This window comes from Bidens hawaiensis, unplaced genomic scaffold, assembly GCF_021521415.1.
Source record: "Bidens hawaiensis isolate Kalapana, Puna unplaced genomic scaffold, B.hawaiensis_p1.1 tig00010302_1, whole genome shotgun sequence".
In the NCBI taxonomy this organism is placed as follows: domain Eukaryota; kingdom Viridiplantae; phylum Streptophyta; class Magnoliopsida; order Asterales; family Asteraceae; genus Bidens; species Bidens hawaiensis.
Window position 1 is genome coordinate 461028 of NW_027491781.1, and position 20196 is coordinate 481223.

Genomic DNA, 20196 nt, shown 5'->3' on the forward strand with positions numbered 1-20196 from the left:
AACGGCCAGGTGGGTGACGGCTGTGATGATAAATAAAATAGGGTTAGGGTTTTTGGCTTATATAGGTGGATTATAGATGTTACATTTTGGCCCCTCAAGTTTCAATAATGGTTAATACGAGCTTAAAGGTTTGTACAACTCGTAACGACTTTACGAAAATCATTTGAACTCCTTATGTTTTTCTTAGCGATAATATGACAAACATCGATTTATTTACGGTCGAGGTATATTATAATATTATATAATAAATAAATAAGGTTCTAAAATGTTGAGTCGGGTTTACGTATTAAAAGTTTACAAAAACGAATATAATTCGTGATCTGAATTTGACGAATGCCACAACATGCTCCGCGGTGCTTTTTGCAAAAACGTCAAGTGTGACGAATTGATCCGCACACTCACTGGCAGGGATGGAATACCAAAGGAGTGAGACGATTTTATGACTGCGGCGAAGTTGTTTGCCAATACTGAAAAAACATTGGGGAACAACAGTTCAAGACAAAAATTCAAAGTTGAGTTTCAAACTCCACGACCTAATAAACAGGCAAAGGGACCAATCTGGTCAAGACTTCAGCCAAACACAGAGGCATCGAAGCCATTTGATGCAAGATCTCTCATCGGCAACAAGAACAAAGCAGGACCAGCAAATCGAGGTCCTAACAGATGGACTCCTCTTTCAAAGACTCCTGCTGAGATTCTCACCACAGAGAATGTGAATTTTCGGAAGCCACAGCCGCTCACAAGGAGATCGTTCCTTGATAATAAAGAGCATTGTTCGTTCTATAATGACATTGGCCATAACACGAACGAATGCAATGCTTTAAAAAGCGAAATTGAAGCAGCTGTGAAGTCCGAAAAGCTTGGACACCTGGTGAAAGATGGAAAGCCGGGGACTGGTAAGGCTCTTATGCGGGACAACCAGGACCCATCTAAAAAGCAAGTCAAGGACTTGAACGTCCATATGATCCAGGGCGGACGAAAGACAAGAGGAAATAGAAGAGAATGTGACGAAGAGGAGTGGAAAAATGAACCAGTAATTTTTCCACAAGTGAAGGGTGGACCCAATAACAAAACCCCCTGATTATCACCGCCCTCTTCGGTCATTACCGATCTCAATATGTGTTCTTCGACACTGGAAGTACATTGGACATCATGTACAAACAGTGTTTTGAACAACTTGACGACGAGGATAAAGAAAGATTAAGACCCATCCATGCTCCGGTATCAGGGTTCGGAGGTGAAATAATGCATCCGCGATGGGTGATTTCTTTCCCAGTCACCCTAAGCGATGGACCTCATTCAAGGACCGAGGAGGTCGAATTCTTAGTCCTACCTACAACGTCAAAACATGACATCATCCTTGGACGAGAAGCTATTGGTGACTTCAATGCTCATCCGTCCACAGCTCACGGTGCAGTAGGGGTTCCAACCCCCACTGGCGTAGCGATAATCCATGTCAATCGACATTGCTTTGCAACTGAAAGCTCAAAACCTAGTAAGATTTCAAAACAATCTCAACTAACTGAACCAAAAAAATGGGTTTTGAACAAGAACTTTCCCGAGCAAACTATAACAATTGGACCTGCTATCTCTGAGATAGTAAGGACCTTTCTGAAACAGTTGTTGTCAGCGAATATTGATGTCTTCGCATGGCAACCCGCGGACATGTCTGGTGTCCCGCGGAGCATTGCGGAACACAAGCTGAGGATAAATCCTATGTTTACACCGACTGTTCAAAAACAACGTAAGATGGGTCCGGAACAAACAAAAGCAATGAATGAGCAAGTTCAAGATCTCTTACAAGCTGGAATCATCCGACCAATTCAATATCAGACCTGGGTCGCCAATCCGGTTATCGTTCCCAAAAGCAATGGGACGTGGCGGATGTGTATAGATTTCAAGGATCTAAACAAGGCGTGTCCCAAGGACTGTTATCCATTACCTGAAATAGACCTCAAGGTTGATGCTGTGGCACCGTTCAAATTCAAATGCTTCCTGGATGCTTATAAAGGCTATCATTAGATCCGCATGGCTGCGGGCGATGAAGACAAAACAGCATTTCGTACCGATCAAGGCACCCTTTGCTACAAAATGATGCCTTTCGGACTAAAGAATGCGGGAGCCACATATCAACGATTAATGGACTTAGCGTTTAAAGGTCAAATGGTCGAAATTTGGAAGTCTATATGGACGATCTTGTGATCAAAAGTGTTGAGGAAGACCAAATGTTAAAGGACATCGAAGAGACATTCGAAACCTTGAAGAGCATCAACATGAAGCTAAACCCGGCTAAATGTTCGTTCGGGATGGAGGAAGAAAAGTTCCTCGGAGTAATTGTCACGGGTGCGGGCTTCAAAGCTAATCCGGATAAAGTCCAAGTTGTAGCTCGCATGCCCTCTCCTTCCTCTCTCAAGGAAGTTCAAACACTCAATGGTCGATTGGTTGCGTTGAATCGTTCTTGGCGAATCATGCAGCCAAATCTTATCCTTTCGTTTCAACACTACGGAAATGCCTCAAGAAAGCACAATTCAGATGGACCGCGGAAGCGGAACAAGCTTTCTTGGAGGTTAAAAAATGTTTGATGGAATTGCCTACGTTGACAGCACCTTATGCGGGAGAACCTTTAACAATGTACTTGTCAGCATCAGACATTGCTATCGGGGCTGTCCTCCTGACGGATAGAAAAAACGTTCAAACACCGATTTACTACGTCAGCAGAACACTGTCAGACCCGGAGACAAGATATTCAATGCTGGAAAAACTTGTCCCAGCATTGGTCTATGCAGCACGACGCCTCCACAAATACTTCCAAGGGCATCCCGTCAACGTTTTGACCGGATACAAGCTCAACAACGTCCTCAGCAAGCCGGAATTGTCTGGGCGATTGGCCAAATGGGCCATCGAGCTAGGTGAACACGCGATAGAATACAAACCTAGGCCAACAATTAAGGGACATGTGCTAGCGAACTTCGTCACTGAAGTCCCGCAACACAAAGAGAAGGAGTGTTTGATTGAGCAACAACCCCAAGCACCTCCGGAACTAGGACAGATTTGGTCTTTGTTCACGGACGGGGCTTCAAGCAATGAGGGATCTGGCGCAGGCCTCAGGCTAGTCAATCCCGAAGGCCATGAGTTTACATACGCCATAAAGTTAGACTTCAAGAGTACTAACAACGAGGCAGAGTATGAAGCTTTTTTGGCAGGCTTACGAATAGCTAAAAAGCTTGGGGTTAAACATTTGGAAGCCCGTGTGAATTCCATGTTGATTGCGGGACAGATCAACGGAACATATGAAGCAAAGAATGGCATCATGGCTTCATATGTGTCACAAGCGAAAGATTTGATGCTTCAGTTCTCCTCATGTAAGGTCATCCACATAAAGAGAAGCGAGAACAAATCAGCAGATGCTCTTAGTAAATATACATTTATTTAATAAAAGATCATCGATAACAGTATTGTATATATATAAGTACATGCGACATGACTATATAATTTATAATTGTATTATTAAAATGGCAACTTAGTTATAAGTCATCAGCTTAGGTTTATTGAATAAAAAGGTTTTAAAAAAAGTAGCATTTGAATAATTGAATGTACTTTTGTTTGTTATTGATCCGTTAACCATCTGATAGATTCATTTCACTTAGTTTTTATTAAGTATTTAAGGGTTTGTTTGATTTATATAATCCTTCGTTTAATCTAAAAGCTAAGATTTTAAGATAATACTATGATTATAGCCGAGTTCTCTCATTTTCATGCAAGTAATTAAACAAATTCAACATTCTTTCTATGATAAAAAATAAAAAAAAATGTATAATCTAAAGTTAGATCTTCCTTATTCACCACAATACCACCACCATGGCCGTCGTCGCTACCACACAACCATATTATAGCTACTTAAAATAAAATAATATTATATTAACCAAATAAACTTTTTCAAATTCTAATTTCTTTTATATATTTTAACTCTTTGAAAAGTACTTGTAAACCAAACACTAAGTTTTACTGATTTTACCATTAAAAGGTTAAGTTTTACTAACTAATTTTACCATTAAAAGATTAAGGTTAAGTGATTATCAAAATTGAAAATTTGTAAAGATGGTCCCTCAATTATTTGCAAGTCAATACCTTTTGTCCTCTTTGAGAATATACTTATATAATCCTTGAAAGACATATATGTTGTAGAGAAAACTACAAACATTAATATTGTCCCCAGTCCAACTATTCACCAACATGCAGGTTTCATTTATGAATTATGATCACGACATTTTAATCCACTTGCACTCACCTTAGTCAACACTGTTCTAATCAATACATTGTTTTTTTTAATAAATTGTATAGACTAATTTGTACAAATGTTTATATCTAACAAACATCAAATTAAAAATTATAATCAAAATCTTGTAGATTGGCCTAATTGACGACCATCGATATTGTCCTAACGTACCCACAAACATGAACAATGCGTACATAGACATTCTGATTCAGAAAACTCTGACATGTAACATCACCCTATTTCTAGTGTATTGACTTCAAGATTCCACATGTAATGGATGATGAGATCAATCGGTTGATACAATGAAAGCTAATTAATTTCTATTTATTTGAATTCAAATTATTGATATTATTTTCTTTTTCTTTATAGTTTTAATACATATTAGGAGGTTTGTCATACAGTTAGAAATGTTGTAACAAATATTTGTTCTCGAGATAACCTTGAAAATATTAAATTATCTTATTATCCGTTATTTTGTCGAATCATACCAATTTTATTGTTGCTCTATAGAGCCTATTAAGCCAACATAACTTCGGACATCACATATGGCTTGCTAATGCATGTTTTATCGTTTAATCATTTTTAATTTACTATTTCATCAGTGTCTTGATGACTTGGTAATGTAACTGTTGTAGGATCGAACTTTAGGAGAGGCAGTGCTACCATTAAGCTACGGTCGTTAACAAAAACAAAAACAAAAGCAAAACAAAAAAAAAAGTAAAAGGGTATCCTACCATAAATCTTTTAAAAACTTAGAAAATAATATTGTAAACTTTCAGTTTAATCCCGTTAAGTTTATGAAGTATTGTAAAATAACATAATTTATGTTTAAGATAACTATGGTTTTCGTTTTTATGATTTGACCAAATCTACGGTTTTAGTCTAATAGTTTCAAATTTGCGGTTTCCGTCCAATAGTTTTGTTTTCACTTGCAATTAAACCCGACACCACTAACTTCATTAACTCTGGTCGTTAAAACCAACAACGTACCCTTCACGTGAGGGGCAATTCTGAACTTTTTCTCCTCAAATAAACCCAACCCTAATTCTCAAATACCAATTTCATCTTCTTTGTGAGAGAAAAAGAACAAAACTGCCACTCAAGCTAAAACGTTTAACGACCATAGCTAACGAGGTTAATAGAGTTAGGTTTTATTGCAAATGAAAACAAAACTATTTGACGCATATTTAATTAAATCCCACTCACAAAACCGTATTTCTCTCTCTTAATTTCTTAAGATATAAAAAAATATTATATTCACCAATAGATTGGAACATAGTAACATAGTTGAATGAGTCAAATGAACCAGCAGCAGACACGCTTTGCACCGCAGACTGCATGTCTGGATATATACGTACGTAGTGGACCGTACGCGCTTTCTGCATGGCCCATGTATGCATTCATCCAAATCTAACTTTATACAACTTTTGTGTGGCTTATAATATTATGAGACCATGACACATGAACATGACCTACTCACATGACCCTTTAGTTTCACATATTTCTACTTTTAAAACTTTTAAAATAATAACATTTAGAGTCAGCTGTTGATTTGTTGGGTATGTGCATTTAACGACTGAAGAAATTTGTTTGCAAATGTTGTTGTCTTACCTAGTATTAGAATCTTGTTTTACGTGTAATAGACGGAAGAAGAGTGGTCACGATTTGTTTTCGATTGTTACGTAGTATATGATACTTGATTTTACATGTAAATATGAGTTTGTTTTTTAGTGTTATAGAGTATATGATTCCTGGTTTTAATGTTTTATCTATAGTGTTATTAGCGCTCGAAGAGGGTATATCTTAGTGGTTGTAAAATAGTAGTAAAGAACTAAATACTATCCATTATTAAAAATGATGATGGTTCAAACCTTAGGAACGTAGTTAAAAAATGTTACCTAGCTAGCTAGTAATAAACGTTCTTTACACTACTACATACACTTTGGTCACAACAATTATGTCTTGCGGAAGAGCAACCTAATTAACTTCAATCAATTCATATTTTTATGTGAGGAGCAACCCCGACTTAGACGCTTTAGGTATATCTCACATCGTTCTCTATTGATAAGAGAGATATTGGTCATAAGGAATGTCCCCAACAACTATCATTAATGCGTTTTAGGCAAAAATATTGTGAATTATATGAGAACTCCACACTTAAACGTGTCTGAGCTAGTGAAAGCAATCCATAATTAGTGACTTCCTAGGAAGTTCCATTCGAAGAACCAAAAAAGATTGAATTCTTGTGGTTAAATGCACAATATTAGTTGGTATGAAAGACCAGATGCTTAGGAAAAAATTTGGTTCTACCAATATTAATAAATTGTTTATTTATTTAATAGTTTATCAACTTTATATATTTATTGTTTGCACACACGCACACACATATATATATATATATGTATATGTATATGTATATGTATATGTATATGTATATAGGGGAGAGTTATTCTAAAAATAAGTAGTCTTCTAGGAAGACTAGGAATAAATCATAGCCATTAGATCATGTTAATCAATGGTTGAGATTTAAAATTACCAATAACCGACATAGTTTTCTAAAATTACAATTTCATCATTATAACCAATATAGTTTCTTAGAATTGTTCTTTCACCATCATTTGTAATGACAAATGTAAAAAATTTGTTGATTCTTACAATTCTTAAGAAACTCCTTATCCTTATTCTTAAGAAAATTTTGACATTTGGTATTACATATGATGGTGAAAGAACAATTTTATAAAACTATGTCGGTTATAATGTTGAAAGAGTAATTCTAGGAAACTATGTCGGTTATTGGTAATTTTAAATCTCAACAATTGATTAATATAATCCAATAGCTATGATTTATTCCTAGTCTTCCTAGGAAACTACTTATTTTTAGGATAACTCTCCCCCATATATATATATATATATGGATGATTTATTGTACAATAATGACTTATCGTACATTACGTACGCGACACTGCTGGTCATCGATTTCAATTTCACGCGGTGGCAATTTGGTAAATAACCCAAACAGTAGTTCGCGATCAAATTAATCGATTTTAAAATTGATTCCGATCCAAATTCATAACTCCTTAATCTATCTCATCCAATTTCTAAACTCTAATCACAACTTACAGTATGAAATCTCAAAAGTCAAAACCCAAATTGAAAAGAACGTCACTGAACATTAAAAATCTTCAAATTGATCAAAAATTGATGATTTAATCAATAGAATTGATGTGTAGGAGGCTTTAGAATCATCAATCGATTATGAAATTGCATAATAATACACTTAATTGAGCTATGATTAGGGTTCATGTTTAAACGTTCTGCACAAAAACTTTAAACGTTCTGGACTTTTTGTACAGAACTTCTAAACTTTTTGTACAAAACTTTTAAACTTTTTGTATAGAACTTCTAAAGTAAAAAGTTTAGACCAAAATGAAGAAAAAGTTTAAACGTTCTGACAAAAAATGAACAAAAAGTTTAAACGTTTAGCTAATACGTTCTGATCAAAACTACAAATTTAAACGTTTTGACCAAAACGAACACCTTTAAACGTTCAAGTTTAGATGTTCTGTACCAAAACTTTAGAAGTTCTAACAAAAGGTTTAGAAGTTCTATACAAAAAACTTTAGAAGTTCTATACAAAAACTTTATACGTTCTGTTTAAACGTTAAGAACAAAAATCAATTAAACTTTAAAAGTTCAGTACAAAAAGTTTATACGTTATGTTTATACGTTTTAGGTTAATGTTAATACGTTCAATGTTAGGACCCAGAACTCAAACTCAAAATTGATAACTGAAACTTCAAATTGATGATTAATTGAATAATTTCAAAGTTTAATTGATCAATTAGTTCATCAATTTCAATTTCAATTGATCAATTTGATAAACTAACATGTGAACAACTCGTGACGGAGAAAGATGGTGTTCACGACGGTAACGTCGATGGTCGCGACGGTGAATACAATCGTTGGACAGTGACCGAATTGATGAACGGTGATAGTGAAGGCGGACGGAATCGATGGGAGCAGTGGATCATAGTTGATGAAATTTACATTATTGCCATCGCGTGATTTTGAAATCAACAGTGTAGGAACTCGCGTACGTAATGTATGATTAGGGATTATTGTATTGGATCTTTTATCTCTCTCTATATATATATAATCTTGTATCAATTTAGTGCATTTATATTCATGTCAATGTTTTTTAAGCTCTCTGATTTCGCACGTATGAATGTTACCAGACGCTAGAATGTAATTCCACTGTAACACATTAATTAAGATAAATAATTTAACCTTTCAATTGGTAAGATTAATTTATTAAAAAGAAAAATAAATAAAGAAACAAACGAGATGAAGTGTGATACTATGTTAAGGAGGCTAGAACCAACATCCATCATGGACGATATGGGTAAGAATGACGGCTATCGGCAACATGTGGTGTCGGCTAGTGAGGAGTGTCGGGCTATGTATAGGTTTTATTGTTTGTAACTTTGTATCATATAGGTTATACAATATGCAATGTGGGTTATAAAACTTATACATTTAACTTAGTTACATTAATTCAAATTTAAGAGCGGTTCATCAAGTTTTTATCAATGAATTTTGGGACAATTTTATTGAATAATAACGGAGTTTTAAAATTGTTTCAATTAAGTAACTCAAGTTAAATATTGTTTTAATTAAGTCACCCAACTTTTATATTTTATTAAATTAAAGATTTTAACATGTTTTTTAGTCTTTTTCTTTTTTTGTTTCACATATTAAATCTTTTTTCTTTTTTTTTATGTTGACCGGTGTCGTGGATTTTGTTTTTATTTTTAAATTTTAATATAATTAACGTTTTTTCTAAATTTAACTACATATATTGCAAATTTTAACCCACACACATTATCCTCCATTTCTTTCTTGATGACACAAAAATCGATGAGACTTGATTTGAAGATTTAACGATCTGATTTAAGAAAATTTTGTGTGAGTAACCTATTTGGAACACTTTTAAAACTTGATTATTAACTTATAATAATTATTATATGATGTTTTGTGTTTCTTCTTTTATTATAGTTTAGCTATGTCCAACTACATTCTCTCATTAATACCGTTCCCTTATAAAGCTCTGACCGATGGACCAAGTCACCCAAATAAGTATGTATTGGGATTTGTTTTATGAATTTTGGCCAAAAGGTGTCTACTGACTTAAATGTCATGAAAAGGATACACACTAAGGTGCTATTGTCACTCAACTGTATACATATATTATTTTGTTCTTATCAATTTGTAAATTGATTCAACACATGATTGAGTGACTTGTAATGTTAAAGCAAGATTAAATGAATGTTATGATTAAATTGATTATTGACCAAAATTTGGGCTTTCACCCATGAAACACAATTTCTTCTTTTTGAGTCCATACTTTTGGGCTAAAATACAACAAGCAAAATTTTAAATTATTATTTATTAATCCTCTTTTTTTATTTGTAAAATAGTTTCATATATTAATATGAACATTTTCAAATAACCAAAATGAACTACTTAAAGCAAAGATTATAAAAACATATTAAATTCAGATAATATATAGAGCGGGTCGGTTGCGTTAATAAAATTTAGTTCCAGCTGCAAAAACAAACCACACCGAAATTTAGGGTTCATGCTTTGTTTTGTTCACTCATTATATGATTTATATCGGTTAACTTGGGTGGGGGGGGGGGGGGGTTGTGCACAATTCCTTCCTCTCAAATGTTAAGGGAAAATGGCCCAAAAGTTTGTTCTCTCATTTCTCCTAGCTAAACAACTTTGTGACACGAAAGACATCAATTTTAATAGCGTGTCTTATTTTTAAAACGCGACATCAAGGCAAGAAACCCTTCAAAGGTTCGAAGTATCCTAGACGAGCAAGCGCTTGATTAGACTTTTAAATGTGTAAATAAATAAGTCTCCAAGTTTCAATCCAAATATTTGGACTTGTATATAAGTCCATTTCAATTATATCCTCTTTATGAAGGCCACCTCCAAACACAAGTTCTTAACATTATAACAAGTAAACAACATGTTTACATATGGTATATCAAGTAGTCTATAATTTGTAATCATTACAAACAAAAACAACAATATACCTTTATATCAATTCTACAATATACAAGTATATATTTACGAATAACCCGATTCGTTGCATCACGAGACCACGACTCAAAGTTTAGTAATCGTAATACGTAAAAGCCCGTCCCTGCACAAGTAACATTCCATCAACCTCAAATTTCCTTACGGAAAAAGTAAACGAGTCAACCGAGTCAAAATTTGTCAACCCTCCAAATCATTTTACTTCAAAATTAACATAATTCTAGACAAAAGCTGTTATGCTTAAACCCGACCCGGCCGGCTTTAAAAGGCCCGTTTTTCATTGAGCCCGTGTGCATTTTCTACTTAACGGGCTCGGCCCATTCATCTTTCTAAGAAACAAGTCAACAACTATCATATTACTAAGATGCTGACTTACAAAAATTCAGCTGAAACAGAATCCGGGTTGGCACCGAACGGTAGGGCCCACTTGATCTCAAATGGTCCTTCTAGAATCTCCTTCTTGTAATATGAAGAGTTTGCAGAGTCACTTAAATAGCAGCCTTTAGTCTTCCCATTGGTTGTTTGTACAGTCAAACTACCAACATATATGTCAGTTACCATTAGAAAATAAAAAATGTTGACATTTAACAATTTTGGCCCATTAACTTATAAATGGGCCAAATTGGGTTGTCTTTTATCTCAAACGGGTCAAAATAAAAAAACTTGGCTGAAAGGGTAAAAATGTCAAAATCAGTAAACTTGACTAAAAAAAGTTGCGGGTTCGGTTGTTCCAAGTTCCAACCCGTATTAAAAAAATGGCCCATTCCAACCCAGACCTGTTTTGACCCGTTACATAAACATTATATAAATAATCTTACGTTGTATTAAAAGGGTAAAAAGGTCAAAATCAATAAACTTGACTAAAAAAAGTTGTGGGTTGGGTTGTTCCAACTTCCAACCTGTATTAAAACAATGGCCCGTTCCAACCCAAACCTGACCCGTTACACAAACTTTATAAAAATAATCTTGCGTTGTATTAAAAGGGTAAAAAGGTCAATATCAGTAAACTTGACTAAAAAAGGTTGAGGGTTGGGCTGTTCCAAGTTCCAACTTGTATTAAAACAACGGTCCGTTCCAACCCAAACCCGTTTTGACCCGTTACATAAACTTTATAAAAATAATCTTATGTTGTATTAAAAGGGTAAAAGGTCAAAATCAGTAAACTTGACTAAAAAAAGTTGCGGGTTGGGTTTTTCCAAGTTCCAACCCGTATTAAAACAATGGCCCGTTCCAACCCAAACCCGACCCGTTACACAAACTTTATAAAAATAATCTTACGATGTATTTAAAGGGTAAAAAGGTCAAAATCAGTAAACTTGACTAAAAAAAGTTGCGGGTTGGGTTGTTCCAAGTTCCAACCCGTATGAAAACAATGGCCCGTTCCAACCCAAACCTTACCCATTACACAAACTTTATAAAAATAATCTTACGTTGTATTAAAAGGGTAAAAAGGTCAAAATCAGTAAACTTGACTAAAAAAGTTGCGGGCTGGGTTGTTCCAAGTTCCAACCCGTATTAAAACAATGACCTGTTCCAACCCAAACCCGTTTTGACCCGTTACATATACTTTATAAAAATAATCTTACGTTGTATTAAAAGGGTAAAAAGGTCAATATCAGTAAACTTGACTAAAAAAAGTTGAAGGTTGGGCTGTTCCAAGTTCCAACCTGTATTAAAACAATGGCCCGTTCCAACCCAAACCTGACCCGTTACACAAACTTTATAAAAATAATCTTACGTTGTATTAAAAGGGTAAAAAGGTCAAAATCAGTAAACTTGACTAAAAAAAGTTGCGGGTTGGGTTGTTCCAAGTTCCAACCCGCATTAAAAAAATGGCCCGTTCCAACCCAAACCCGTTTTGACCCGTTACACAAACTTTATAAAAATAATCTTACGTTGTATTAAGAGAGTAAAAAGGTCAAAATCAGTAAACTTGACTAAAAAAAGTTGCGGGTTGGATTGTTCCAAGTTCCAACCCGTATTAAAATAATGGCCCGTTCCAACCCATACCCGTTTTGACCCGTTACACAAACTTTATAAAAATAATCTTACGTTGTATTAAAAGGGTAAAAAGGTCAAAATCAGTAAACTTGACTAAAAAAAGTTGCGCTGGGTTGTTCCAAGTTCCAACCTGTATCAAAACAAATGGCCCGTTCCAACCCAAACCCGACCCATTACACAAACTTTATAAAAATAATCTTACGTTGTATTAAAAGGGTAAAAAGGTCAAAATTAATAAACTTGACTAAAAAAAGTTGCGGGTTGGGTTGTTCCAAGTTCCAACCCGTATTAAAACAATGGCCCGTTCCAACGCAAACCCGTTTTGACCCGTTACACAAACTTTATAAGAATAATCTTACGTTGTATTATCAACTTCAACTCTTATATCATCTATACTAATCCCGGGCAGTTCTATCAGCACAACATATTTTCCTCCAGACTCTACAACGTCCATTCTCGGGGATATTTTCCTCTCTAATCCTGTACAACACACTCATTTTATCAAAAATAATATACATATATATATATATTATAACAAATAGCTGATTTCTTAAGTTTTATTACCGGGACGTTTAGTAGCATGCATGTTATTGTGACCGAATCTCATTGGTACATTTCTTTCAAATGTTGTTCTGGAAAACTTAGGTGGTTGTAACGAAGGCGACACGTAATTACTGACATCATATTGAATATTTCTAACTTTTGGAGGATTGGAATTAATACTTGCTGGTTGAGAAAACATAGGTGTTGTCACAAGTTCAGATGACAGGTCTTGTTGGGAAAGAGTTGACTTAAAAGTCAAACTTGATTGGTCAAAGCTATCCTGCTAAAGAATTATGAATGTTAGCTTGATTAAACTAGAATTTGGTATGGATTTTGTAATAAAATATTTTCGTTTTCGGACGGTGTTTGACTTTTGTTGACCGGTACCTGCTGTGTTGAAGTTGGCCTCATGAAGCCACCTTGGGACCTTGAATCTTGTCTTGCGAAATGCATAGTGTTATCGCATCTTCTCTTGATCGTGGTTAAACCGCCACTGCAATTCTGATGCAATGAAGTAACCAAAAGAGTTAAAGTTATATAATATGCGCATAATCTTATGTATCTTTTAAAACAGAACGTCATAACTAAATGGTTCCTGACACGACTCGAAATATGACACAAAAATAATAAGGTTTTGGGCTGTCACGTCTAACTAGCTTAATGAACAGCTTGTGTTGACCTGTTTAATCTATTTAACTAAATGTGTTGTGTTCAGGTTGATTGTTAGCACGTTTAGTTAGACAGGTTGACGTGTCAACAATTTAAAATTTAATATATAGTTAAGAAAATATTAATACTAAATGTATTGTGCATTTAGTATTTAATGTTCGTATTTAATATGTTTAACTAATTTAACTAAATGTATTGTGCATTTGTGCTCCACAATTGATCTGTTAAACCTGTTTAATTAAATAGTTTGACATGTCAACCGTTTAAAGTTAAATGTAACGTGACGAAAATATTTGTACTTTACGAGTTCAACCTCCAACTTATTTGACTCATTTAGATAAACTTATCACATGGATAATTTATAAATATATATGGGTGTTGTTTAGGTTCATCATTTCAGCCCGACAAACCGGACATGTTTTTGTACTAAATTCTACAACATAATGTTGCCGAACTCGCCAGATGCTGTCAGGCTAGTCGATTGGGGAGTTGCGAGTACTAGGCCTAGGTGGGGAGTACTCAAGCATAGTAAATCATAAAGAATTAATTTTCAGGAAATTATATATATATGTCAAATATCATAAGTTTAGTAATATGTATAGCAAAATAATGTGAATATTAATATGAATCAAAATGATACATAGCCATAGTAAATATTTAATTATCATCTTCCAAGGTATCTCCTTGAAAAAAACAACGAAAAACCAACTTGACTACGTTGTTCAAGTTAGACTGCCTAGCTACAATTTGACTGATTCCGAGTAATGTTGACCGTGTTGAAGAAAATCGCCATGGCACCCTACCTAGTACACTGATTTTACAACACTACACAATATATTGATTTTGTATATAATCACTTTAACACATATTTAATAATCCATTGAATAACCCAAACTCAAAGAAATTTACACTTGAAAACTAAAGTTTCACTTAAAATAATAATCATTTCTAATTAACCAAATATTTAACTTGGTACGAAAAAAGGTTACCAGAGGGAAGAGATGCGTTGCGGAGATGTTATCGGCGGCAGAGAAGTGAGCGCCGATCGTCTCAACTCTTCGTCTTGCTGTTTCACTAGCCATCTTTCTGCTCACTGAATACTGATGCTCTGGCTTGTGTTGTTTCAGTTATTAAGGTAGCTGGATATTTTAAAAGGTTGTTATAGCAGTAGACAAATAATGTGTTTTTTTATTATTATTATTATTTTTATGGGCACACAAACAACAACGTGTCCTGTGCCTCACTCTTAGCTTCATACCCTCTCCAAAAAAATCAAGACCCGGACACTAAACATTAAATTTGTCTTCTCAGATCGGGTCGGGTCGGGTCGGGTTGGATGTGTTTTATTCATAGGATATTAAATCCAATGCCCCATTCTGGCCAAACTATGTTGACTTAACCAGGCTAACTGGCTTCAGAGTTTACTTGGGCGTTCCCTCAGGAAACCATACAGTCGGCTGCCACTTTGACAGTCGTTGTGCCGCCACAAGAGCAGAACTCTCTGGCTTAACACACGCTGGGACGAAAACCCGGGTGGGCTCGGAATCCGAACTGATAACCTTGTACAAGGCCTAGCTCAAATATTTCATTGCCAATATCCTTCCAAAGTGATACAAGTAAGGATCGAACTTGGGTATCCATTGGAGAACCTAAGTCTTTCTACTACTAGGCCAAAGTAAAAATCGACTAATTCAGTTGCTAATAACAGTTGCTAATAACTCTTATACTAGTCCTTAAAACTAACTTGTGTCGTTTACCTACACATAATTACTCACACGTTGATTAAGTATAAACAAAGAGAGGTGCATAAATAGGTTCGGGTTGAACCCGTTCTATTTGGTCAACAAAAGTCAAACCTGTTTATGATCGGTTTTGGTTCTGGTTGAAACCGGTTTCTTCATTGGTTTTCGATCGGTTTCGGTTCGAGTTATGATTGGTTCTTGACTGGTTTCAGTTTAGTTAACCAGTTTAAACCGATTTCGGTAGAGAGAATTATAAACCGGTTCCAAACCTACAATTTCAATCGGTTCCAAACTGGTTTCTATATAATCGGTTTCAAACCAGATCGATTTTGTTTGATTTTTGGGCTGGTTTGGTTAACCATTTTTTCCCCACCTCTATAAACAAATGACAAGTGAAATCAACTTCACTAGAAATACATGTGTTTTATATTTTAAACAGTCAACGAATCCACCAAATGGGATACTGGTTAAATTCACTACATTGGGATACACTCATCTTTCGATTTGGGAAAAACCCTCACTTAAGACTAAGGTCCATGAACAGTCATTCGAAGGCACGACAGTGCGGTGAGATAAAACTCGTTCAGTTCAATGATCCAACTAGGGGGTGTGCAAGAAACCGAAAAAACCGATCCGAAATCGAAAAAACTGAACTGAAACAAAAACCGACGGTTTAGTTTTGGTTTTGGTTTCTCAATTAAAAAAACCGAAAATACCGAACCGAGCCGAATTCCTAAAGTTTTGTTTTTTTATATTTTATATTAAGTAAGTTATAAAAATTTAATAAATGTATAACTCCAATATTTTTGATAAAATGTATAATAGTCGATTATTTTACAATTAATAAAATTATTTATACCTAAATTCATTATTTTTTGTCAACTTTTTTCTTCGGCCTAAAATTTTCAAGCTCAAATGACAAAAACCGAAACCGAACGGCTTCAAAAACTCCAAAAACGAAGTTTTGGTTTTAGCCAAAACCAGCACCGAACCGCACCACTATATCCAACTAGTAAAAGTCACATATTCAGTTAGTCTTCCATCATCACCTTCGTGTTAAATCCTTCATTACCAATATCAAATTTTGATCACACGAAACGTCATTCTCTTTCTTACCACTCCATGATTGACTCATTTACATAGGTAATGTACACATGGTTAATTAAAATTATCAGCTAAATTAAAGTAGTAGCTTGTTTCACATTGCTTGTATTATTACTTTAATTGCTTAGTTTTGGTTTGGGATGATGGGATAGTTTCTGTGGTGTTGAATTTGTTATAATTGTTTACGAATTTGTGGTTGGTTTAATTAAATTGAAGATGGGTTGTGTTTGATTATATCAAAATTGAATATAATTTGTGTTTGATTTCTCATGAAATTGAAGATGGGTTGTGTTTAATTTCATGAAAATTGAATATATTTTCTTTGATCTAATCCTCTGTTTTTACATTTTATTGAAATTATAGTGTTTGGGAGCCCCAAATTGTATGCCCTAATTTGAGGTACGTTGAATCGCTTAAATTTGTGTTTAATTTCAAGGAAATTTAAACATTAACTTTGAATAATCTTGTGATTTGTGTGTTAATTTGGGTTTAAATTCATAGAAGTTGAATAGTTAGTTCAGTGGGATTCGGTACAAATGAAATTAACCTGCTGAATGCACAAATAATTAGAGTGATTATTATTATTATTATTATTATTATTATTATTATTATTATTATTATTATTATTTCTCAACGGTTTTGAACTGAGTAATTGTAGAGTAATAATAATAATTAGTCTAGTTCTAGTTATTTGTGCGCTTCTTATGTTAAGAGTTGTTTGTATTTGATCCTAACACATGAACAATCTTGTAATTTATGATCATTTGTGTTTAGTTTCATGGAAATTGAATCGTTAAAAATCTTGTAATTTGTAATAATATGGGGTTTACTTCGTGGAAATTGAAACGTCGACTCTGCCAAAATCTTAAATTTATGATAATTTGTGTTTGGTTTGATCAAAATTGAAACATTAACTCTGCAAAAATCTTGAATTTATGATAACTTGTGTTTAGTTTGATCGAAATTGAATTGTTAACTCCGCAAAAACCTTCTAATTTATAATTTTGTGTTTAATATCATGTAAATTGAATCGTTAACTCTGCAAAAGTTTTGAAATTTATGATTAATTTTGTGGTTAATTTCATGGAAATTGTATCGTTAACTCTGCAAAAATCTTGTTATTTATGATAATATGTGTTTAATATTTTTGAAATTGTATCGTGGAGTTGAGTCTAATACAAATGAAAATTTCCTTGCGAAGAATACAAATTCACGAAATTCACGAAATATTTTTCTGTAGCGTAACAATAACTATTCCACGACAAAATGACGTAGTTAATAATAATTACTCTACTTGTAAAGTGTATCGCAATTATTAGTACTTATATTTTGTTGTAGCGAAAGTACTCTATACAAGGTAATTACAAATTTGCCACCGCGCCCTTTTTTCCATCACTTCGTATTGTTTGTACGATATGTCTATTTATTTGTACGCTCTCTCTCAACGTTGAACCGTCAACTCTGAAAAATTTTGTAATTTATGATAATTTGTTTTTATGGATTGTTTTCGGTTCTTATTATTGATCTTTCTTGGAAAACAGAGACTCGCAAACCCTATATTCTACACCGGTGGTAGCTATTGATTCGGAAGCAAACAGGTGTTGTAGGTCCGGATGATATTAGTGTTTGTCAATTTGAATTTTGAAGTGTGAAACCGGTTAACGAAAGATAATTTTATCTTATGATGGATGGTTCACAAGGGGGGTCAAATTCATCACCACCATTTTTGAATAAAACGTACGAAATGGTGGATGACCCTTTGACAGATCATATTGTTTCTTGGAGTCATACCGGGAGTAGTTTTGTTGTTTGGAACCCGCCCGAGTTTGCTAGTGAATTGCTTCCGAAATACTTCAAGCACAATAATTTCTCCAGTTTCGTTCGACAGCTCAATACATACGTAAGCATCTTCTTTCTGTTTTTAGTTATGGTGTTTTGAATGGGCTTATGATGTTTGAAATAACATTTGGCTGTTTCTGATATTTTAAGAATTTACATGTAAAATGACCCTTTAGTAATTAGTAAGCCGGTTTTGTTGCAGCTATTCCTAAATTGATGGTTACATGATAGTATTAATATTAGTTTATCTACTTTCAAAATTCAAACCACAATGCCAAATATTGCTATATTTCAAAATCTGATTTTTTTTACCGTCTGCATGATACATTTGGTTTACCAATTATATTGAACTTTTGTAGTTGATGGATTTGTTATTAGCTTTCTCAAGGGTATATTTGTCAATTCTACTATAGATTTCTTATTCACATTTTTTTTATTATCTATATATGCTCATTTTGCTAACTGCAAGTAGAGGTGGCGTTTGGCCCGTTTACTTATGAATGGGTCAATTTTGGTTCCGTATTATTTCAAACGGGTCAGATTTTTTTTAGCTCAAAGGTGGCGTTCGACCTGTTTACTTAAAGATTTAGATTTTAGATCTTATTGTTTTGGGAGCATAGATAGTGCGACAACTATTATTAAATGCTTTTTCTTTCATGATGTAACAAAAAATGTTATGTATTTTTTTATAAGGCATTTTTATTATATGATTTCATACAGGGCTTTAGAAAGATCGATCCCGACCAATGGGAATTTGCAAACGAAGAATTTCTAAAAGGTCAACGACACCTTTTGAAAAACATTCACAGGCGGAAACCGATCCACAGCCACTCAACACCGACACAAGCGCCTTCTGTTGTCCCATTATCCGCTTCAGAAAAAAAAGAGTATGAAGACGAAATCAAGAAACTAAAACAAGAAACGGGTTCTCTTCGGTTTCAGTTACAGTCCCACAAGCAAGAAAACCAAGAAAACGAACTCAAGTTCACATTTTTACTCGAAAGGTTAAAGACCGTCCAGTTGAAACAGAAGAAAATGATGTCGTTTCTTGCTCAGTTACTAGAAAATCCAAGAACATCATCGTCACGCGTGCAACATTTGGAAACAAACAGCAGAAAGAGAAGATTATTAATATCTACTTACTTACATAACGAAGCCAATGCAGACGAAAATGAGAATTTGGATGTTCATGTGCTTATAGACAAACTGGATTCATCGTTGACGTTTTGGGTGGATTTTGTTAGCGAAAGCGGTCAAGAAAAATATGATCCAAAACTGGATGATGCTGACATTAATCAAGATTCTCGGGTGAAGTCTAAATCTTCCGGGATTGATGTGAATGTAGAGCCGGTTGGCGGTAGCGGTGGTGGTGGCGGTGACAGTGGTGGTAGAGCGGTGGTAGCGCCAGTGCAGACAGGAGCGAACGATGTTTTCTGGGAACAGTTTTTGACTGAGTCGCCTGGTGGTGGTGACACGCAGGAAGTTCAGTCTGAACGACGAGATGTACTTAGATCTTTGTGGAGTGTGAATAATGTAGATAAAATTACGGAGAAAATGGGGAATCTTAGTAGTCCTTCGGGTAAGCTTGACGTTCGATGATTGTAGATCGTAAGTTTCGTGGAGGTTTCTCGTTTAAACTCGTGTTAGTGTAACTAACTAATGTTGTTTAATATTAGTTACTTGTTTTAAATTTTAAGCATTGTGTTCTGTTTTGGGTAGATTTTTAAAGCTTTGTTTTATTTGCAGTTTTGTTTCTGTTATAGAAAGCTTTGAATGTTACATTTTGACACATTTGGTTTTGCTTCATCTTGATCAACATAACACCATGTAAGTAACCTGTGGTTCATTAATTTTTTTTTTATTTTTTTATTTAGGTATATTGGTTTTTATTAATCCCAACTATCATCTTTTGGT

The 20196-nt window shown here is 34.4% G+C and overlaps 2 protein-coding genes across 2 annotated transcripts; one reads left to right on the plus strand and one right to left on the minus strand.

Moving 5' to 3' along the window:
• Positions 1-10267: 10267 nt before the first annotated feature.
• LOC143534744 (uncharacterized) lies at positions 10268-14756 on the minus strand. The gene is made up of 6 exons (XM_077029163.1): positions 14587-14756; positions 13316-13429; positions 12950-13208; positions 12745-12865; positions 10761-10919; positions 10268-10490 (listed from the first exon to the last, which is right to left on the minus strand). Exons 1-6 carry the CDS (start codon positions 14677-14679, stop codon positions 10454-10456), a joined length of 783 nt encoding a protein of 260 aa, XP_076885278.1. The 5' UTR covers positions 14680-14756; the 3' UTR covers positions 10268-10453.
• A 3118-nt stretch (positions 14757-17874) lies between these two features.
• On the plus strand, positions 17875-19928 carry LOC143534769 (heat stress transcription factor A-4c-like). Its single transcript, XM_077029182.1, has 2 exons — positions 17875-18343; positions 19003-19928. Exons 1-2 carry the CDS (start codon positions 18125-18127, stop codon positions 19879-19881), a joined length of 1098 nt encoding a protein of 365 aa, XP_076885297.1. The 5' UTR covers positions 17875-18124; the 3' UTR covers positions 19882-19928.
• Positions 19929-20196: the final 268 nt, after the last annotated feature.

Bases quoted from the DNA above. Each gene is read 5' to 3' on its own strand.
- LOC143534769 (XM_077029182.1), top strand. From the start codon at position 18,125: ATGATGGATGGTTCACAAGGGGGGTCAAATTCATCACCACCATTTTTG. The intron at 18,344-19,002 runs GTAAGCATCTTC...GATTTCATACAG, and splicing joins TTCGACAGCTCAATACATAC to GGCTTTAGAAAGATCGATCC.
- LOC143534744 (XM_077029163.1), bottom strand. From the start codon at position 14,679: ATGGCTAGTGAAACAGCAAGACGAAGAGTTGAGACGATCGGCGCTCAC. The intron at 13,430-14,586 runs GTAACCTTTTTT...TCATTGCATCAG, and splicing joins CAACGCATCTCTTCCCTCTG to AATTGCAGTGGCGGTTTAAC. The intron at 10,920-12,744 runs GTAAGATTATTC...ATATGTTGGTAG, and splicing joins GTTGAAGTTGATAATACAAC to TTTGACTGTACAAACAACCA.